We start from the raw sequence: 19,567 nt of genomic DNA on the forward strand, positions 1-19,567 counted from the left end.
TGGAGCGTCCTTCTCCATTTCTGCTGCCCTCAAAAGTTTGTCACCATCCTCCGTCTGCTCCATGATGACATGCAAGCCGTGATCCTGACCAATGGATCCACCAAAGACCAAATCCATGTCTGGACCGGGGTCAAGCAGGGTGCGTCATTGCACCAATGCTCTTTTCATTTTTCCTTGCTGCAATGCTACATCTCACCCTTAGCAAGCTCCCCGCCGGAGTGGAGCTAAATTATAGAACAGATGGGATTCTGTTCAACCTCCGCCACCTCCAGGCCAGATCCAAGGTCATCCCATCCTCTGTCATTGAACCACAATATGCAGATGATGCTTACATCTGCGTACACTCGGAGGCTGAACTCCAAGCCATTGTCAACACCTTCACTGAGGCATACGAGAACATGGGCCTTATGCTAAACATCCATAAGAGAAAGGTCCTCTACCAACCTGATCCCGCCACACAGCACTATCCCCCGATTATCAAAATCCACGATGAGGCCTTGGACAATGTGGACCATTTTCCATACTTCAGGAGCCTACTGTCAGCAAGAGCCGACATTGACGACGAGGTCTAACACCAGCGCAGCCTTCGGTTGCCTGAAGAAGAGAGTGTTTGAAGACCAGGACTTCAAACCCAGCACCAAGCTCATCGTCTACAGGGCAATAGTGATACCTGCCCTCCTATATGGCTCAGAGACATGGACTATATACAGCAGACACCTCAAAGTGCTGGAGAAGTACCACCAGCGCTGCCTCCGCAAGATCCTACAGATCCATTGGCAGGACACATGCACCAACGTCAGTGTTCTCGCTCAGACCTACATTCCCAGCATCGAAGCATTCACCATGCTCGATCAGCTCCATTGGATGGGCCACATTGTCCGCATGTACGACACAAGACTCCCAATGCAAGCGCTCTACGTGGAGCTTTGACATGGCAAGCGAGCCCCAGGTGGGCAGAGGAAACGCTTCAAGGACACCCTCAAAGCCTCCTTGACAAAGTGCAACATCCCCACCGACTCCTAGGAATCCCTGGCCCATGACCGTCCAAAGTGGAGGAAGAGCTTCCGGGAGGGCGCTGAGCACCTCGAGTCCCATCGCCGAGAACAAGCAGAAACAAAGCGTAGACAGCGGAAGGAGTGTGCATCAACCCAGGCTCTCCAACCACCCTCTCCTTCAACCACTGTCTGCCCCACCTGTGACGGAGGCTGTAGGTCCTGCATTGGACTCCTAAGTCAAGTGAGAACTCACTTTCAGCGTGAAAGCACGTCATCCTCGACTCTGAGGAACTGCCTTTGATGAAGATGCTGGCTTCCGGATTTTGGAACAGAAATCTGAAGTCTCGAATCCAGAAACCCTTGGGCCAACTTTTGTGTACAGGTACCTGTATTTTCCGACAGCACGCTGACCCGACCAAGGAGGGAACACCGGAGGCAGCGGGGAGAAGAGGAGCAGCCTGCCCCAGGACACAGCGTGCATTTCCGATGTCCCGAATTTTGACTTTTGGCGGTAGGTATGAACACCTGCAAAAAAAGTAAGTTAAAGATTTTGGGCTAGATTTTACACATTTGTGCAGATCACCCAAAAATGGGCGGTATTTCTGGCATGGGCGGTAAAAATGGGTTTTCAGATCGTCGGCTTGTCGCCCATTCGCAAAGCCTCTAGTCTCCATTTTTGAAATTGGGCGTTACCGCGAGCGATATGAAATGGGAGGTAGAGTTAAATCTCTCTGACATTCTGACGTAAAATGCTGCCGTCCTTAGCAACGGCATGGCAACGCTGGATTCCCACGATTCAGGAGGTCAAGGGTCATTATGACATGCGCAGAAGAGGAGACAGAGAGAGAGAGCTGAGAGGGACAGAAGACCTGTGTTGGTGTGGTGTTGCTGCTTTGGGAGGAAGGAGGGAGAGTTTAGAGCTTTAGAGTAAATAGGGAAACAAAAATTAGCTGTTACCAGCCAGATATTTGGCCTATAATGGAGGGAGAGGAGGAGACGTCACAGCACGCTGTGGAGACTGACGCTGGCGAGAGCAGTGAGCTGGGAGAGGAGCACATTGGAGGGCGCAAAAAAGCAAGGAGGTTCTCGGACGAGGAGATTCTCGGACGAGGCAAATGCCTCCCTCCTGCAGAAGGTCGAGTTACGCTGGGGTGATTTGACACAGGGAGGGTGTGGGAACCCATTCCAAAGGCCAACCAGAAGATATGGACTGAGGTAGCAGAGGTGGTCTCGTCGGCGAACAACAAGGTGCATGAGGACAACCAATGCCGCAAACGATGGAACGACCTTGTGGGATCTGCAAGAGTGAGTATTACATTTATTTACATGTACTTATGTATTTATATAATTTGATTTTTAACAGTCATGAGTGACTATCAGCAGATGTGAGGTCTTTCACTTTTACCGGGAATGTTGTAGTCAAAGCCTGCTGTCACGGTGCATGTCTTCAGGTAAAGAATGTTAATTATCATGATGATCATGATTACATCTGTCGGTTATATGTTGTACCAGTCTCTGTGACAGTACCTAGCAATGATATCACGCAATGATCTCATGCCGTGTCGTCCTGTCACCTTTTACAGAAGAAGCTCTCAACGATGAGGTCCATGCAGAGGCGAACGGGTGGGGGGCCACCAGTCCCCAGCGACATCACTGAGATGGAGGAGCAGGTGCTCGCACTCGTGGGGAAGCACACCCGGACAGCCACGCAAGCACCTGCAGATCCTGAAGTGAAGCGACGTGAGTAAAGTTTACACCATTGCGTGATGTAAAGTCAATAGATGCCACACCCACTCAAATCCGAACAATCATATATGATAGATGATTTCTAAAATTGTCCTAGAAATAATGCTGGCCTAATGAAAATCATTGCAATGCACAATGTGTTGATGGTCATGAAATGTGATGTCTGTGATGACCTTGATAGCAGTGATGCTTTTGTCGTGCATATGCTGTGTTTGGCGCTGGAATCACCTTGTGACCCGAGCACCCCCTTCTCCTCCAATAACCTCATTTGTGTTTTGCAGCTCAGCCAGCAGCACGGCCCCAGGCAAGACCAGAGGCCAGAAGGTGGGGGCGCGGGGCCCGACGCACCGGACGATCCGACATCTGGTGCTGAGGAGCTGCGATTCTCGCCCGTCAATCCGCTGGGTCTGTTCTCTACGGATGAGAGCGCAGACTTCGAGGAACCTGCATCGCCACGCTCCAGAAGCCATTCCACCCCAAGGCCATCTAGTGCTCCTCCGGTCATTCCCACCTCCACTCTGGAGGTACCGGCCTCAAGCACCTCACCACAGGGCATCCTATTTATCCCCAGGACAGCGCAACCCCGCGGAGGTTTCATGGATGCAGCAGGTCAGGTCCACGAGCGCGACATGAAAGCGGAGAGATGGTACAGTTGTCCAGGAGGACTGTAGACATTGTGACCAGTTCCTCGATGCATTGGGACGCATAGCCCGACAGCTGGCCACCATGACTGAGTACGTTCCGTGGATAGCGGAGGCCCTGGAGGTGATAGCCAGGAACACTGCTGGCACAGGCCTCCCTGTGGTCCTGGAGTGTGGCACTCCACCCCTAGGTTCCACACCACCACTGCGAATGACAGATGAGAGGCAGGACCAAGATCCTGCTTCTGGATCAGAGAATGTTTCCCGCTCAGCACCCCCGCTCCGATACCCGTGCAACCCACCACCTCTGCCTTCATCCCCCCCAATGAGGCACCGCCTGAGGAGCTCTTCAGCCAGGCAGCGTAGAGCGAGGAGGGGAAGGGGTAGAGGTAGGGAGAAGAAGGGAAGGGGGGAAGGAAAGTGAGGTGCATGTCTGCAGTGATGGCTGTGTTATATCTCCATCTGGGTGTATGCAATTTGTTGTATGGAGGGAGGAGACCACCCTCCTGCTTTGCATTTGTATTCTGTGTTGCTGGACATGTTGACCATTTGATTAATGTCAGTGGTCGAAAAAGTGGGGTGTGGGCGGGTGTTGGGTGTTATTGCCTGTGATACTTATGATTTCAGACCAATATTGGTATAAAAAATTTTTATTGAACATAACCTTGTTGAGCATTGTCTCAGATAGCTGGGCCGTTACACACTGGTGATTCCTTAACATGAAAGGGTTAAATACAACTTAATGTCAATCAACGTAAACTTTAACTGGCACCAAGGTGATGGCCACCATTGATGTCTGAGTTGCACAAACACACAGCAGTGTGTCAGCATCGTCACTCACAGCAATGTTCTTTCAGGCAAATCGTTTATATATCAGCTTTTGACATAAGAGTCTTGCAGCTATGTAGCCACAACGGGCCCTTTCCTGTGGTCTGGAGGGGGACGGGGCATGGTTGCATGGCCAGCCTGATTGTCTGGCCCTAGGTCAGCGTCCAGCCCCTCGTCCTCCTCTTCCTATCTCTCCTGAGGTGGAGCATAGAAACATAAAAACATAGAAAATAGGTGCAGGAGTAGGCCATTCGGCCCTTCGAGCCTGCACCGCCATTCAATGAGTTCATGGCTGAACATGCAACTTCAGTACCCCATTCCTGCTTTCTCATCATACCCCTTGATCTCCCTTGTAGTAAGGACTACATCTAACTCCTTTTTGAATATATTTAGTGAATTGGCCTCAACAACTTTCTGTGGTAGAGAATTCCACAGGTTCACCACTCTCTGGGTGAAGAAGTTTCTCCTCATCTCGGTCCTAAATGGCTTACCCCTTATCCTTAAACTGTGACCCCTGGTTCTGGACTTCCGCAACATCAGGAACATTCTTCCTGCATCTAACCTGTCTAAACCCGTCAGAATTTTAACCCATCTGTCCCTTCGAGCAATTCTTGGCCCCTCCTGATAGCCAGGTTGTGCAGCATGGAGCACACGACCATGAATTTAGCTACTTGCTCAAGGTTGTATTTTAGCTCCCCTCCTAAGTGCTCCAGGCATCTGAAGCACTGCTTAAGCACAGTTATTGCTCTCTGGACCACATTGCATGTGTCTCTGTGGCTCTGGTTGTATCGCTTCTCGGCCTTGGTGTAGGTGTCACGCCAGGGGTTCATCAGCCAGGTGGCTAGGCCATATCGTTTGTCACCGAGCACCCAGCATTGTTCTTGTGGCTGACTCTTAAACATGTCAGAGACAGCGCTCTCACGCAGGATGTGAGCCTAATCGAAGGTGCCCGGACATTTGGTATCCACTGCCATTATTATCTGGTTGTGATCAACAACTAGTTGGACCTTCAGGGAGTGAAATATTCTGTTACGAAAAAGCTCTGGGTCCTGAGAAGGTGCCCACATGGTGATCTGAGTGCACTGTATTGCTCCCTGCACCCTGGGGAACTTCGCAATGCAGTAGAATGCTCCGGCCCTGTCAGTCTGAGCCTCCGTGGTCATGAGGAAAACTGATAAAGTCCATCCTTCGCGCATACAAGGCCTCCGTGACCTGTCTAATGCAGCGATGGGTGGCATGGTGAGACAGAGGTGAAATCTCGACCGCGGAGGCTTGCAAGGAACCGGACGTGTAGAAAGACAGTGCCACGGTGACCTTGACCTCGACCAATACTGATGTCCAGATGGCAGGCTGTATATCTGGCCTGATGAGCTCACATATTTCATTGATCACCACCTTGTGGAAGCGCAGTCTCCGAAGGCAGGTGTGCTCGGACACGATGAGGTAAGACCTCTTTTCCCTATAAATGCGGGGTGTGTATGGTCTGGACCTCCTCATTCTTGCACGTCTTAAATTGGGCACATAATGATGTGCATCAGACATTGAGCCATTTGCACTCTGCAGCATCTGCGTGTTAAATGATGCAGGCTGAGAAATGGCTGGCTCCATTGCAATGAAATTATTATAGCGATTGATCAGAAGCAATAATTTCCACATTCAAATGCACCTACAGTAAACCCCCAATAGTCCAGAGTCTGAAAATATGTCTGTTGAGATGGTCACTTGACCTGAGAAGAACTCCAGAATCATTCCAAACTTCGCAAAAGTTGAAGCAGCCTTTTGAATGAAGCGACCTGCGATTTTAAAAATGGGGCCCACACTGCTGTGATTCGTTCAGAACAGTTCCACTTTTTCTGAGCGGTATTTTGGGCGAGCAATATTGTGGGTGAGATGTGGGTGAGATGTGTGCGAGGTGGTGAAAGTGACACTGGGCGATCTCCTGGGCGTTAGTTTTGGCAAATGTGATGTTTACGACAAAATAAAGTGGGCGGTAAGTATTATTGAGTCTCGCCGTTAATTACGTGCGGAAACTAATGCTGGCCGATATTATGGGCGTTGATTTCGGCCATTCTGATGATTCCGCCTAAAACTGTGGGTGGACGGCATTATTTTTTCCGGCCTTACACACATGGGGAAAGTAATGCTCGACGACAAGTGTCCGAAAAATGTGTGGCAGTTTCCATTTAGTGGCTAAATGGCCGATATCTGGGTGTTATATGTCATTTCAGTGGTAAAATGGGCGTTGAATGGGCGTTATGCATGCAAAAAAAGTGGAAAATCTAGCCAATTATCTTTAAAAAAATTTTTACCGATTTAGTAGGTAAGGGTTTTGTGAATGTGTTGTGAATTTTTATTTTTTTAATTTTTGCAATTTTTTGGGGGTGTGCGTCTGTGCATGTGCTGGGTGGGGTGGGGGGGATTATTTACTGTTGCGAAAAAACCTATTTGGCTCAGTGGTGACCTGTAGTTAGTTAGAAGCCCGGGAAAAACCTGCGTTGCAGCCACTGGGACAGCGGGGTGGGTATGAAGACCTGTAAAAAAGGTAAGTTAAAGTTTTTATTTTTTAATTCTCTTTCAGTGATTCGATAGTTAAGTGTCTTGTGAATGTTTTGTGATTTATTTTTTGGTTTTTGCAAATTTTTTGTGTATTTTCCCCCCTCCCTCGGGCCAACTCATAGCGGTAATTGGTCTCGGGCTAAAGTTGGCGAGGACCGCGGTTTCCGCTGATTTTTACCGCTGTACCTTTCAAAAAATAACGGAGTGATTAGCGGTACTTAGCAACAGTACTGCTATCACCGTTTTAAAAAATGTCTGGATTTCGGAACATTTTCCGGATTCCCGCCGATCCCTTCACGGATCAGCGCGTTGTCCGGATTTTGGAACTCTGGATTTGGGAGGTCAAACCTGTACTGCATAGAAAGCTACCTCCACTTCACCGAGGAGCACTGTGCAAGGAACCTATATCTTACCAATGAAGCGACTGATGATTTGTCCCATTTCCCGGAATCAAACCTGCAACCAAGAAGCACCATCAGCACTGTGCTACCAGCAACAGTAAAATTGGTGATGGCACTCAGATTTTTCAATACAGATTCCTTCCATGCAATGGTAGAAAAGTTAGCAAACATCATCCAGTTTTTGATTCACTTCTGTTACTGAATTCACAGGTGTTCTTAACTATATCAAGTTCAGTATCAAATATGCAATAACAGGAGTGGAGGCTAAGAGGCTTTTATGATAGATATGCTTTTCCCATTGCAATATCAACTGCACAGGTTGGGCCATTCAAGCACCTGTGCAATATTCCATGTCATGCCTACCAAATTGTAAAGTATCTTGCTTACAGCGTATTTGAGAGGTGACTAAGTGCATCAGAATTCTCAGCTGTCTGTGCGAATAATGATGGTCATCAATCTTTCACACCTGCATCTTTCCATGTTTTTCTTTTTTGGCCTGTTTGAATAGTTCTCAGCAATCTTTGGGGCCAAAATTGCCCCTCTCCTTAAGGCCCGTTACCACGGCAAATTGGCGACCACGCTGCAGAGTGGAGTGGCTGCCGACTTTTCGTCGAATGGCCGCTGATAGCCCAATTGCCCTTCTGAGTTTTCCCTGCGGTGCCATGATTCACCCCCCCCCACCCCCCCAACGCTCCGCTGCTGCCCATTTGTCTTAAGTGTGGTCATCACAGTGAGCATCGCTGATCTACCCCCCCCCCCCCCAACGACGGCAACATTCTCCTCTGCAAATCTTTGGCCTGCCGGTGATGCCAAAACCTGTTATTTCCCGGTGGTCCAGTAAGGCCTGCTGCAATGGCAGTGCGGCTTCCCTTAAAAGGGAGGGTGCACTGCCACTGCCGCCATGTTTTTTTTTGTCGGCTGACTGCTATGTCGGCCCGACAGTTATGCCCCCGGATTCGGCCGGGCCACCAACAGGCAGCCTGGCATGCCCTCTTGGGTGCCAGGCCACAGGCCCAGCCGAAACTCTTCCTGGTGGCCCAGTGGGCCGAAGTTTTAAAATTGTGAAGGCTTTCCCCTTTAAGTGAAGGGGAGAGCTGTAGTGACGTGATGCCGTGATGACATCATCGCGGCGGTCACTCCGCACCATCCCCAACTTCCGCTCCTCATGTGTACTCGCCGCCCTAACTTCTGCCCCTCTCGTGTAGCCCCCCATTAAGAGCGACTTCCGGATCCGAATAAAAAAAACCAACAAAGAGCAGAATTTCGCTCAAGGGGCGACCTCAACCACAGCTGCGGTAAAAACCATTGAAACGTTTTGGGTGGGGGGCAATTTCTACCCCTTTGTTATGTGTCTTTGTGTTGGGATTTTAGCAGATTGCTGAATCAATTTGGGTTAAGCATACTGAGCTGTTCAAGCAAACACATCTGATACCTCTAAGTTACTTTGATTGGCATAAATTTCCTTGTGTGTGTATATGGCATCTACATTTATTCACGTTCATTCTAATTGCTCCACTTTGCACTTTTCTTCAGGTTAGATACCTTTTATGGCTGTCCGCCAGTTCCTTTGCGTTGATGCCACTACATGACAGCATGCACAATGTCTGCCATGATATCTGTACCCTGTACTCAGTAGTGGGTTGCCTCCCTGCCTCAGACTACAGGGAAATTTTGGCATGACCTATCTGCTGTTAGCTATAGATACTTATCTTAAAATTGGGGTTTGTACCTGCTACACTCTCCCTCTATTATGTCTTAAAATTGTACACGGCACAGTACAGATTGGCACATTATGTATTTGTTATATCAATTAACAAACTTTATCACTAGTTCAGTGACATTATTACAGGTGCTTTCTGATTGGTCACTCATTTGTGTTTACTTTTTGTACACCACAATGAGCGTAAAACTTCCAGAAACTGCACAGCCTAAAGTTGTGTCTTTCCAAAAATGAGTTAAAACAGGGAACAGATTTAATATCCACTTAACATTCTGTCAGTGTGCCAGGCAGAATTTCATCTCTAATATGGAAAACCTACATATTACAATAATTTTTTACATTTTCTAACTCCAACTTAGGCTAACCATCCACATGGATGATGAACTTCGCCACATTGCACAAAACTCTCTTCAGAGTCTTCTTGTTGATTTTGCTGACTGGAGGGAAGATGTATTGTTTGGTTTCACTAACTTTCTACTTCGTGAGGTGAATGACACACAACAGAATCTTCTTGATAGCTCTCTAAAATTGTTGGTACATCTGCTCACTCAGTGGAAGCTTGCAATACAGACTCAAAGCAAGGGCCAAGACCAAACAAAATTAAAGACCTCAGAGGTATGTTCTAATTTATCGGCTGTATACATGGCTTTCCTTGAAATAACAATGATGATGTGTGATTTATGAATTCAGTGAACTTTTCTGTTTTCATTCTGTAGCATTTACTCGTTTTTCACTGGTGCTTCAGTTATACTAGTGAAACTAAATTGATCAATATTTCAAGTTTGTGAGGTAATAGAGCTGTACAAAGTTGAACATAAATTCACATGCTGAAGTATTGCTTAATCAGTCATTCTATCATGCATATTGTGAGAATGTCTTCACTTGCACAAAATAATATTTAATATTTTTGTTCAGAGTACAAGTTGCAATTAAGACCACTGTAGCATATAATATTCATCTACTAAAATTAAAAATAAAAATGCTGGAAACACTCAGGTCAAACAGCATCTGTGGAGAGAAAAAATGAGTGAGGGGGTGAAATTGCCCTTTTTTTAGCCCCCTTAACTCCTCTGGGAGGTGCTAACAGGGTGCAAAGCCCTTTTCACATGGGGGCGAGCAGCGGTAGCCCTGGAGGTTTTGGGGGCGATGTGCCAGTAGCACTGTGCATCCTAATTTCCGCCCCGGGCCGACGCGCTCCGGCATCATTGTGCGCATCGGCCCCTCACCGCCCCACGGGGCATGAGGCTGGTGCAGGCTGATGTCTGCGACAGCTTCGCGGGGCGCAAAGCTGCCGGATATCAGCCGCCGGGGCGCCCCTTACAGGAGAAGCTTTGTGTGTCCCGGGCCACCCTTTTTTTGTCAGCTGACTATTCCGTCGGCCCGATAATGATGACCCTCATCTCGACCAAGCCGCCATCATGCAGCCTGGCACTCCTTTTTGCATGCCGGGCAGCTGGCCCCATCGAGAATTTCCCTGGTGACCCAGTGATGGCCACCAAAGGGCCATGCAGAGTCCATAGTGGCCCTGACAGCTCGAGAGCACCCCTCCAACAACGCGGAGCGCCCGAGACCGCACTCCGCCTCGTTTCAGGAGCGCAAAGCTAAATTCACCCATGGGCAGTACTTCCAGGCCAAGCGGTAAAGGTCACGGCCCCTGAACATTACCGCCCCCACACCAGCAAAGGGCACTTTCGGCCCCTGAGCATTTCAAGCCGATGATCTTTAATCAGAACTGGGAGATGTTCGAGAGGCACAGCCTTTAAGCAATAGCAAAGCCAGAGGAAAGGGGGTCAGGGAAAGAATAAAAAGGAAAGGTCTGTGATAGGGTGGATGGCAGGAATGATTCAATTTCAAAACTACTAAAATTAGATGCAGCTAAACATAATTTAGCATGTGCCGCTCTAATTGTAGAATTATTGATAGGATTTACATGCTCCTGGTAGATGTAATATAATACATGCTGACTTGTTTCCTGATGATCAACTGCTGTTTATTCACTAAATAAATTTGTAGTGATTATGCACAATTGTTAATCCATTAGTGGAGATAGTTTTATGCATTATGTATCAGCTGCTTTCAAAAAAAATGAAAACTGAATGGGAGAGATTTTTCTCTGCCTTGCATGCTATATTAATCATTATTGGGCTGCAAAACAGAAGGAGGCAGAGATCCAATATACAAGATCTTCACCAATTTTGTGCTTCATGCACATGCCTGAGGTTATTTCTGGTATCGTCAGAAATAAGCAGAAGTATTTAAATTAACTTTCAATGACATGAATTTATGTTCAACTTTGGATGGCTCTTTTACCACACAAAAGAAATGTTCAGTTTAAATATTTTATATGCAGAAACTAATGAGAATTAAGCAGTGCTTAATAACTAAATGCTACCGAAGTCACAAACAACATCCTCTGTCACAGTGGTGTATTATTCCTCCTCATCCTTCTGAACCTCTCTGTTGTCTTTGGGATGATCAACAGCAACACCTTCCTTTTCTAGCTCAGTGGGACTGCCCTCACTTAGTTCCACTCTTACTTATCTGATTGTAGAAAAAGCATCTGTACAAATGACTTCTCTTCCCAGCTCCACACCATCACCTCCGTTCCCCAAGGTTCCTTCCTTGGTTCCCCCCTTCCTCATATATGCTGCCCATGGTGACATCACTTTCAGACATGGGACATCTTCCACATGTACACTGATGACACCTAGCTCTACCTCTTCACACCTCTCTTGACAGCTCCACTGCCTCTTTGTTGTCAGACTGCTTGTCTAACATCCAGTATTGGATGAGCCGCAATTCCTGCAACAAAACAACGGGAAACTGAAATCATCTTCAACCCCGCCACAAACTCTGTTCCATTGCCTCCTTCCTGGCCACTAGCTTAGAAACATAGAAACATAAAAACATAGAAAATAGGTGCAGGAGTAGGCCATTCAGCCCTTCTAGCCTGCACCGCCATTCAATGAGTTCATGGCTGAACATGCAACTTCAATACCCCATTCCTACTTTCTCGCCATACCCCTTGATCCCCCTAGTAGTAAGGACTTCATCTAACTCCTTTTTGAATATATTTAGTGAATTGGCCTCAACAACTTTCTGTGGTAGAGAATTCCACAGGTTTACCACTCTCTGGGTGAAGAAGTTTCTCCTCATCTCGGTCCTAAATGGCTTACCCCTTATCCTTAGACTGTGACCCCTGGTTCTGGACTTCCCCAACATTGGGAACATTCTTCCTGCATCTAACCTGTCTAAACCCATCAGAATTTTAAACGTTTCTATGAGGTCCCCTCTCATTCTTCTGAACTCCAGTGAATACAAGCCCAGTTGATCCAGTCTTTCTTGATAGGTCAGTCCCGCCATCCCGGGAATCAGTCTGGTGAACCTTCGCTGCACTCCCTCAATAGCAAGAATGTCCTTCCTCAGTTTAGGAGACCAAAACTGTACACAATACTCCAAGTGTGGCCTCACCAAGGCCCTGTACAACTGTAGCAACACCTCCCTGCCCCTGTACTCAAATCCCATCGCTGTGAAGGCCAACATGCCATTTGCTTTCTTAACCGCCTGCTGTACCTGCATGCCAACCTTTAATGACTGATGTACCATGACACCCAGGTCTCTTTGCACCTCCCCTTTTCCTAATCTGTCACCATTCAGAAAATAGCCTGTCTCTCTGTTTTTACCACCAAAGTGGATAACCTCACATTTATCCACATTATACTTCATCTGCCATGCATTTGCCCACTCACCTAACCTATCCAAGTCGCTCTGCAGCCTCATAGCATCCTCCTCGCAGCTCACACTGCCACCCAACTTAGTGTCATCCGCAAATGTGGAGATACTACATTTAATCCCCTCGTCCAAATCATTAATGTACAGTGTAAACAGCTGGGGCCCCAGCACAGAACCTTGCGGTACCCCACTAGTCACTGCCTGCCATTCTGAAAAGTCCCCATTTACTCCTACTCTTTGCTTCCTGTCTGACAACCAGTTCTCAATCCATGTCAGCACACTACCCCCAATCCCATGTGCTTTAACTTTGCACATTAATCTCTTGTGTGGGACCTTGTCGAAAGCCTTCTGAAAGTCCAAATATACCACATCAACTGGTTCTCCCTTGTCCACTCTACTGGAAACATCCTCAAAAAATTCCAGAAGATTTGTCAAGCATGATTTTCCTTTCACAAATCCATGCTGACTTGGACCTATCATGTCACCTCTTTCCCAATGCGCTGCTATGACATCCTTAATAATTGATTCCATCATTTTACCCACTACCGATGTCAGGCTGACCGGCCTATTATTCCTTGTTTTCTCTCTCCTTTTTTAAAAAGTGGGGTTACATTGGCTACCCTCCACTCGATAGGAACTGATCCAGAGTCAATGGAATGTTGGAAAATGACTGTCAATGCATCTGCTATTTCCAAGGCCACCTCCTTAAGTACTCTGGGATGCAGTCCATCAGGCCCTGGGGATTTATCGGCCTTCAATCCCATCAATTTCCCCAACACAATTTCCTGACTAATAAGGATTTCCCTCAGTTCCTCCTCCTTACTAGACCCTCTAACCCCTTTTATATCCGGAAGGTTGTTAGTGTCCTCCTTAGTGAATACCGAACCAAAGTACTTGTTCAATTGGTCCGCCATTTCTTTGTTTCTCGTTATGACTTCCCCTGATTCTGACTGCAGGGGACTTACGTTTGTCTTTACTAACCTTTTTCTCTTTACATCTCTATAGAAACTTTTGCAATCCGTCTTAATGTTCCCTGCAAGCTTCTTCTCGTACTCCATTTTCCCTGCCCTAATCAAACCCTTTGTCCTCCTCTGCTGAGTTCTAAATTTCTCCCAGTCCCCGGATTCGCTGCTATTTCTGGCCAATTTGTATGCCAGTTCCTTGGCTTTAATACTATCCCTGATTTCCCTTGATAGCCACGGTTGAGCCACCTTCCCTTTTTTATTTTTACGCCAGACAGGAATGTATAATTGTTGTAGTTCATCCATGCAGTCTCTAAATGTCTGCCATTGCCCATCCACAGTCAACCCCTTAAGTATCATTCGCCAATCTATCCTAGCCAATTCACGCCTCATACCTTCAAAGTTACCCTTCTTTAAGTTCTGGACCATGGTCTCTGAATTAACTGTTTCATTCTCCATCCTAATGCAGAATTCCACCATATTATGGTCACTCTTCCCCAAGGGGCCTCGCACAACGAGATTGCTAATTAATCCTCTTTCATTACACAACACCCAGTCTTAGATGGCCTCCCCCCTAGTTGGTTCCTCGACATATTGGTCTACAAAACCATCCCTTATGCACTCCAGGAAATCCTCCTCCACCCTATTGCTTCCAGTTTGGTTAGCCCAATCTATGTGCATATTAAAGTCACCCATTATAACTGCTGCACCTTTATTGCATGCACCCCTAATTTCCTGTTTGATGCCCTCCCCAACATCACTACTACTGTTTGGAGGTCTGTACACAACTCCCACTAACATTTTTTGCCCTTTGGTGTTCTGCAGCTCTACCCATATAGATTCCACATCATCCAAGCTAATGTCCTTCCTAACTATTGCATTAATCTCCTCCTTAACCAGCAATGCTACCCCACCTCCTTTTCCTTTTATTCTATCCTTCCTGAATGTTGAATACCACTGGATGTTGAGTTCCCAGCCCTGATCATCCTGGAGCCACGTCTCTGTAATCCCAATCACATCACATTTTTGTTAACATCTATTTGCACAGTTAATTCATCCACCTTATTACAGATACTCCTTGCATTAAGACACAAAGCCTTCAGGCTTGTTTTTTTAACACCCTTTGTCCTTTTAGAAATTTACTGTACAGTGGCCCTTTTTGTTCTTTGCCTTGGGTTTCTCTTCCCTCCACTTTTCCTCATCTCCTTTCTTTCTTTTGCTTTTGTCTCTTTTTTGTTTCCCTCTGTCTCCCTCATTGGTTCCCATCCCCCTGCCATATTAGTTTAACTCCTCCCCAACAGCACTAGCAAACACTCCCCCTAGGACATTGGTTCCGGTCCTGCCCAGGTGCAGACCGTCCGGTTTGTACTGGTCCCACCACCCCTAGAACCGGTTCCAATGCCCCAGGAATTTGAATCACTCCCTGCTGCACCACTGCTCAAGCTACGTATTCATCTGCGCTATCCTGCGATTCCTACTCTGACGAGCACATGGCACTGGTAGCAATCCAAAGATTACTACTTTTGAGGTCCTACTTTTTAATTTAGCTCCTAGCTCCTTAAATTCGTTTCGTAGGACCTCATCCCTTTTTTTACCTATGTCGTTGGTACCAATGTGCACCACGACAACTGGCTGTTCTCCCTCCCTTTTTAGAATGTCCTGCACCCGCTCCGAGACATCCTTGACCCTTGCACCAGGGAGGCAACATACCATCCTGGAGTCTCGGTTGCGGCCGCAGAAACGCCTATCTATTCCCCTTACAATTGAATCCCCTATCACTATCGCTCTCCCACTCTTTTTCCTGCCCTCCTGTGCAGCAGAGCCAGCCACGGTGCCATGAACTTGGCTGCTGCTGCCCTCCCCTGATGAGTCATCCCCCCCCAACAGTACCCAAAGCAGTGTATCTATTTTGCAGGGGGATGACCACAGGGGACCCCTGCACTACCTTTCTTGCACTGCTCTTCCTGCTGGTCTTCCATTCCCTATCTGGCTGTGGACCCTTTCCCTGCGGTACGACCAACTCGCTACACGTGCTACTCATGTCATTCTCAGCATCGTGGATGTTCCAGAGTGAATCCATCCTCAGCTCCAACTCCACAACGTGGTCCGTCAGGAGCTGGAGGCGGATACACTTCCCGCACACGTAGTTGTCAGGAACACTGGTGTCGTCCCTGATTTCCCACATGGTACAGGAGGAGCTTAACACGTGACCAAGCTGTCCTGCCATGACTTATCCCTTAGATAAGCAACAACAATGCTAAAGTTTACTCACTGATAAAGAAGAGAAAAAAGAAAAACTACTCACCAATCACCAGCCAATCACTTACCCCCTTGGCTGTGACGTCACCTTTCTGTTTCTACTTCTTTTTTGCCTTCTCCCTGTAGCTGCACCGGTACGCCTCTCCACGCACCTCCGACGCTGCTCCCGACTTACGCCGCGTTGGGCCTTTATAGGCTTCTCGTCGACCCCGGAACTCACGCCTCTCCACGCACCTCCTCACGCTGCTCCCGACTGCTGCCGCGTTGAGCCTTTATAGGCCTCTCGCCGACCCCGGAACTCACGCCTCTCCACGCACCTCCTCACGCTGCTCCCGACTGCTGCCGCGTTGGGCCTTTATAGGCCTCTCGCCGACCCCGGAACTCACGCCTCTCCACGCACCTCCTCACGCTGTTTAGGCTAAATCAGACTGTTTGCAACTTCGGCATCCTGTTTAAACCCGAGCTGAGCATCTAACCTTGTATCCTCGCCATCACAAAGGTGGCCTACTTCCAATTTCTTACCATTGCCCGTCTCTGCCGCTATCTCAGCCCATCTGTTGCTGAAACACTTTTACATACCTCCAGAACAAACTACTATGATGTTCTTCAAGGCGGCCTCCCATCCTCTATAAATTTCAGCTCATCCAAAACTCTGCTACCAATATTGTATCTCACACCAAGGCCTTATATGCGCCCTCTTCCATTTACCCTACTGTTGGTGGCTGTGCTTTCATCCACCTAGGCCTATCCTCCACAATTCCATTCCTAAAACCCTTTGCCTTTGCATTTCCATCTCCTCATTTAAGACTCTCCTTAAAAGCCAGCTCATCGACCACGGATTCCGACCACATATCCATGCCAAAACTAAGATCGCCTATTTCCACCTCTGCTACATTGCCCATCTCCATCCCCACTTCAGTTCATGTTCTGCTGAAACTCTCATCCATGCCTTTGTTACCTCGAGTTTTAATTATTCCAATGCACTTCTGGCTGGCCTCCCACGTTCTACTTTACGTAAACTTGAGGCCATCCAAAACTCGGCTGCCCATGTCCTAACTCATACCAAGTCCCGTTCAATCATCACCCCTGTGCTCACTGACCTACATTGGCTTCCAGTTAAGCAACGCCTCGATTTTAAACTCTCATCTTTGTTCTCAGGTCGCTCCATGGCTTCGCCCTTCCCTATCTCTGTAATCTCCTCCAGTCCCATAACCCCTCGAAATATCTACGCTCCTCTAATTCTGGCCTCTTGAGCATTCCTAATTTTAATCACTCAATCATTTGTGGCCAAGCCTTCAGCTGCCTCGGCCCTAAGCTCTGAAATTCCCTCCCTAAACCTCTCCACCTTTCTACCTCTCTTGTTAAAACCTACCTCTTTGACTGGTCATCTGCCCTAATTCCTCCTTATGTGACTCGGTGTCAAATTTTGTTGAATGATATGCCTGTGAAGCACCTTGGGACGTTTTACTACATTACTGATGCTATATAAATACAAGTTGTTGTTGGTCATCCTTCCTAATATCCTCTTCTTTGGCTCACTGTCAATTTTTTTTCCATGCACCTCTGTAAAAAAGAAAAATGCCTTGGGACATTTTTCTGCATTGAAGATACTATTCAAATCAAGTTGTTGCTGTATGTCAAAATGCTTTTCACGTCATTTTCCTGGGTCTGCACCTGGCAGAGGCCCAAACAGTGGTATAGTCACTGAAGATGGGCCTTATAGGTTGCACTCAGATTGGACTGCCAACATCTTCCTTACACCTTTGAACAGCTAAGCATTTGTTTTAAAGGCCAATCACTGGGGCTGTAGGCCATCTAATTTTACACAGTAGCCAGAAGGCCCCAGAATTGGCAGACAGTAGCACTCTAAAGCCTGCAGCAGAACTCAGGTTTCCTTCCCAGATCTGAGGTGCACACCCATTCACTGAGATGTTTGTGCAGAGTGATTATTTGCACTAGTTTTTTGAGTGTCCATATTTGTGTGCCTGGGAGAAGGCCAGAGAATGCTAATTAGCTAGACTGTGATATTGTTCTAGGCTAAATTTAGCTCCAATTGGTGCAGTGCAGGAGTGCACCACTCAAACACACTGGAGTGGGAATAGAGGAAAATCTGTTCAAATAAATCTGCCCCTATAAACCTCACCGTGCATATTAAAATAATAATAGATACCCTGGAATGATTTCAAAGCTGTAAGGTCATCTCAGTTTTCAGATGATATATTCCTCTCCAGGATCCATTATTCTGCAAAATATTTTAATCATTTATAAATAAAGCTTAAGAAAAATGAGTAAAAAGAATGCCATATGTTATAATTTGAATGTATAATTCGAATATTTTTATTCTGAAAATGTTATATAATTGTGAATTGCTATCTAATTATCACAAAGTTGATTTCAAGTGGATCTAACCATTAGCTTCAGCAGGAAAGAAGTCCTCATTCAAATGTGCTACATGCTGTGGAAGGATTTGCACTCGTTTTACTTTGTAGTTGCCAGATTGCAACACGAAAGTTGGCTGTTGCTATCCTGAAGGAAGTTCGTGCTTTGTTTTCAGCTTTAGGACAGTCCGAGGTATGGACTTTTCTTGCCTCTGTAATGAAAAATATTATAATACATATTATGAATAAATGATAATCAAGACTATCCTTTGGTTTTGCGATTGCAAAGCTGGTAATTCAAAATTGGTTATTTACAAACATGATGACATAGCGTCATTCCTTGGGATGGGAGGGAGGAACAAGACCCAAGTTGGGAAGGGAGAGTGGAACTTGGGGCGGCATCTGTTTATGCTGGATCTCTTCTCCTTTTATTAATGTTTTGAAATTCCAACGCATATGGGGCAGGTGCAAAAAGTGCACCTTCCCTTTCTATCATGAACAACAGTCAATCGCAGAAATGGCCACCTTCCCCAAACAGAATGGCAAGATGCACTCCAATTTCATGACCCCGCCATAGGGCAGATCAGTAGTATGGGTGCCTACACCTTTAATCCACTCTACCACTTCTAATCTACTTCACATTGGTCTATGTTGATGGCTGGAAAGTCCAGTCCACCTCGCTTTTGGTAGAACATAGCTCAAGGAATATCAGCCCCAAATACTTACACTAACATTACAAGAGCAGTTCCGAATGTTCAATCTCAAAAGTTTAAGATACACTTATAAAGAAAGCCACATTTTCATGTAAAGTATATTCAAAATAATTGGTCTTTTTTAGAATTGTGTCTAAACTTGGCATGATTCAATCTGCGTAAGTATATTGACATAATTGTTCTTCCAAACATAGGATGATGATAAGCCAATGATTGAAGTTATGGATCAGTTGAGTTCATCTATTCTGGAGAGTTTTATCCATGTAGCAGCCTCAGATTCAGTAAGTACAAATAAACTATTGATTGTGAATTTCGAAGACTAAAGGTGCTTTCCAGACAGAGTGCAATTTTGCCTACCGAGGCGGGCGACGTCGGTAGCGGGGTCACAATGCGCTGCCGTCTCCATGCTGAATTCCCAGATGAATTTCCCCTGATTGGGCTTGTTAAGCCCACCCAGCGAGGTTCCCGGCCAATCAAAAGGAAGCGTGTCAGATGACATCATTTAATAATGAATCATCAGCCGGTTTCCTTAAAGGGACCAGGCGCAAATTTATTTTGACATTTGTGCTGTCAGTGTTCTACAGTATTGAGTTGCTACAAACACTGAAGCACTGCACAGAGGTGCTGCGCTGCACC

General features: G+C 46.7%; 1 protein-coding gene across 2 annotated transcripts in view; it reads left to right on the forward strand.

Moving 5' to 3' along the window:
* Positions 1-19,567, forward strand: part of fryb (furry homolog b (Drosophila)) — a 439,334-nt gene that overhangs the window by 156,186 nt on the left and 263,581 nt on the right. For both annotated transcript variants that reach the window (XM_070892324.1, XM_070892325.1), the window contains exons 18-20: positions 9,247-9,502; positions 18,256-18,411; positions 19,126-19,212. In XM_070892324.1, the coding sequence (XP_070748425.1) occupies positions 9,247-9,502; positions 18,256-18,411; positions 19,126-19,212 (499 nt within the window). The remainder of the gene's footprint in view (positions 1-9,246; positions 9,503-18,255; positions 18,412-19,125; positions 19,213-19,567) is intronic.

The sequence above is a fragment of the Pristiophorus japonicus genome, chromosome 10, assembly GCF_044704955.1.
Source record: "Pristiophorus japonicus isolate sPriJap1 chromosome 10, sPriJap1.hap1, whole genome shotgun sequence".
Classification (NCBI taxonomy): Eukaryota; Metazoa; Chordata; class Chondrichthyes; family Pristiophoridae; genus Pristiophorus; species Pristiophorus japonicus.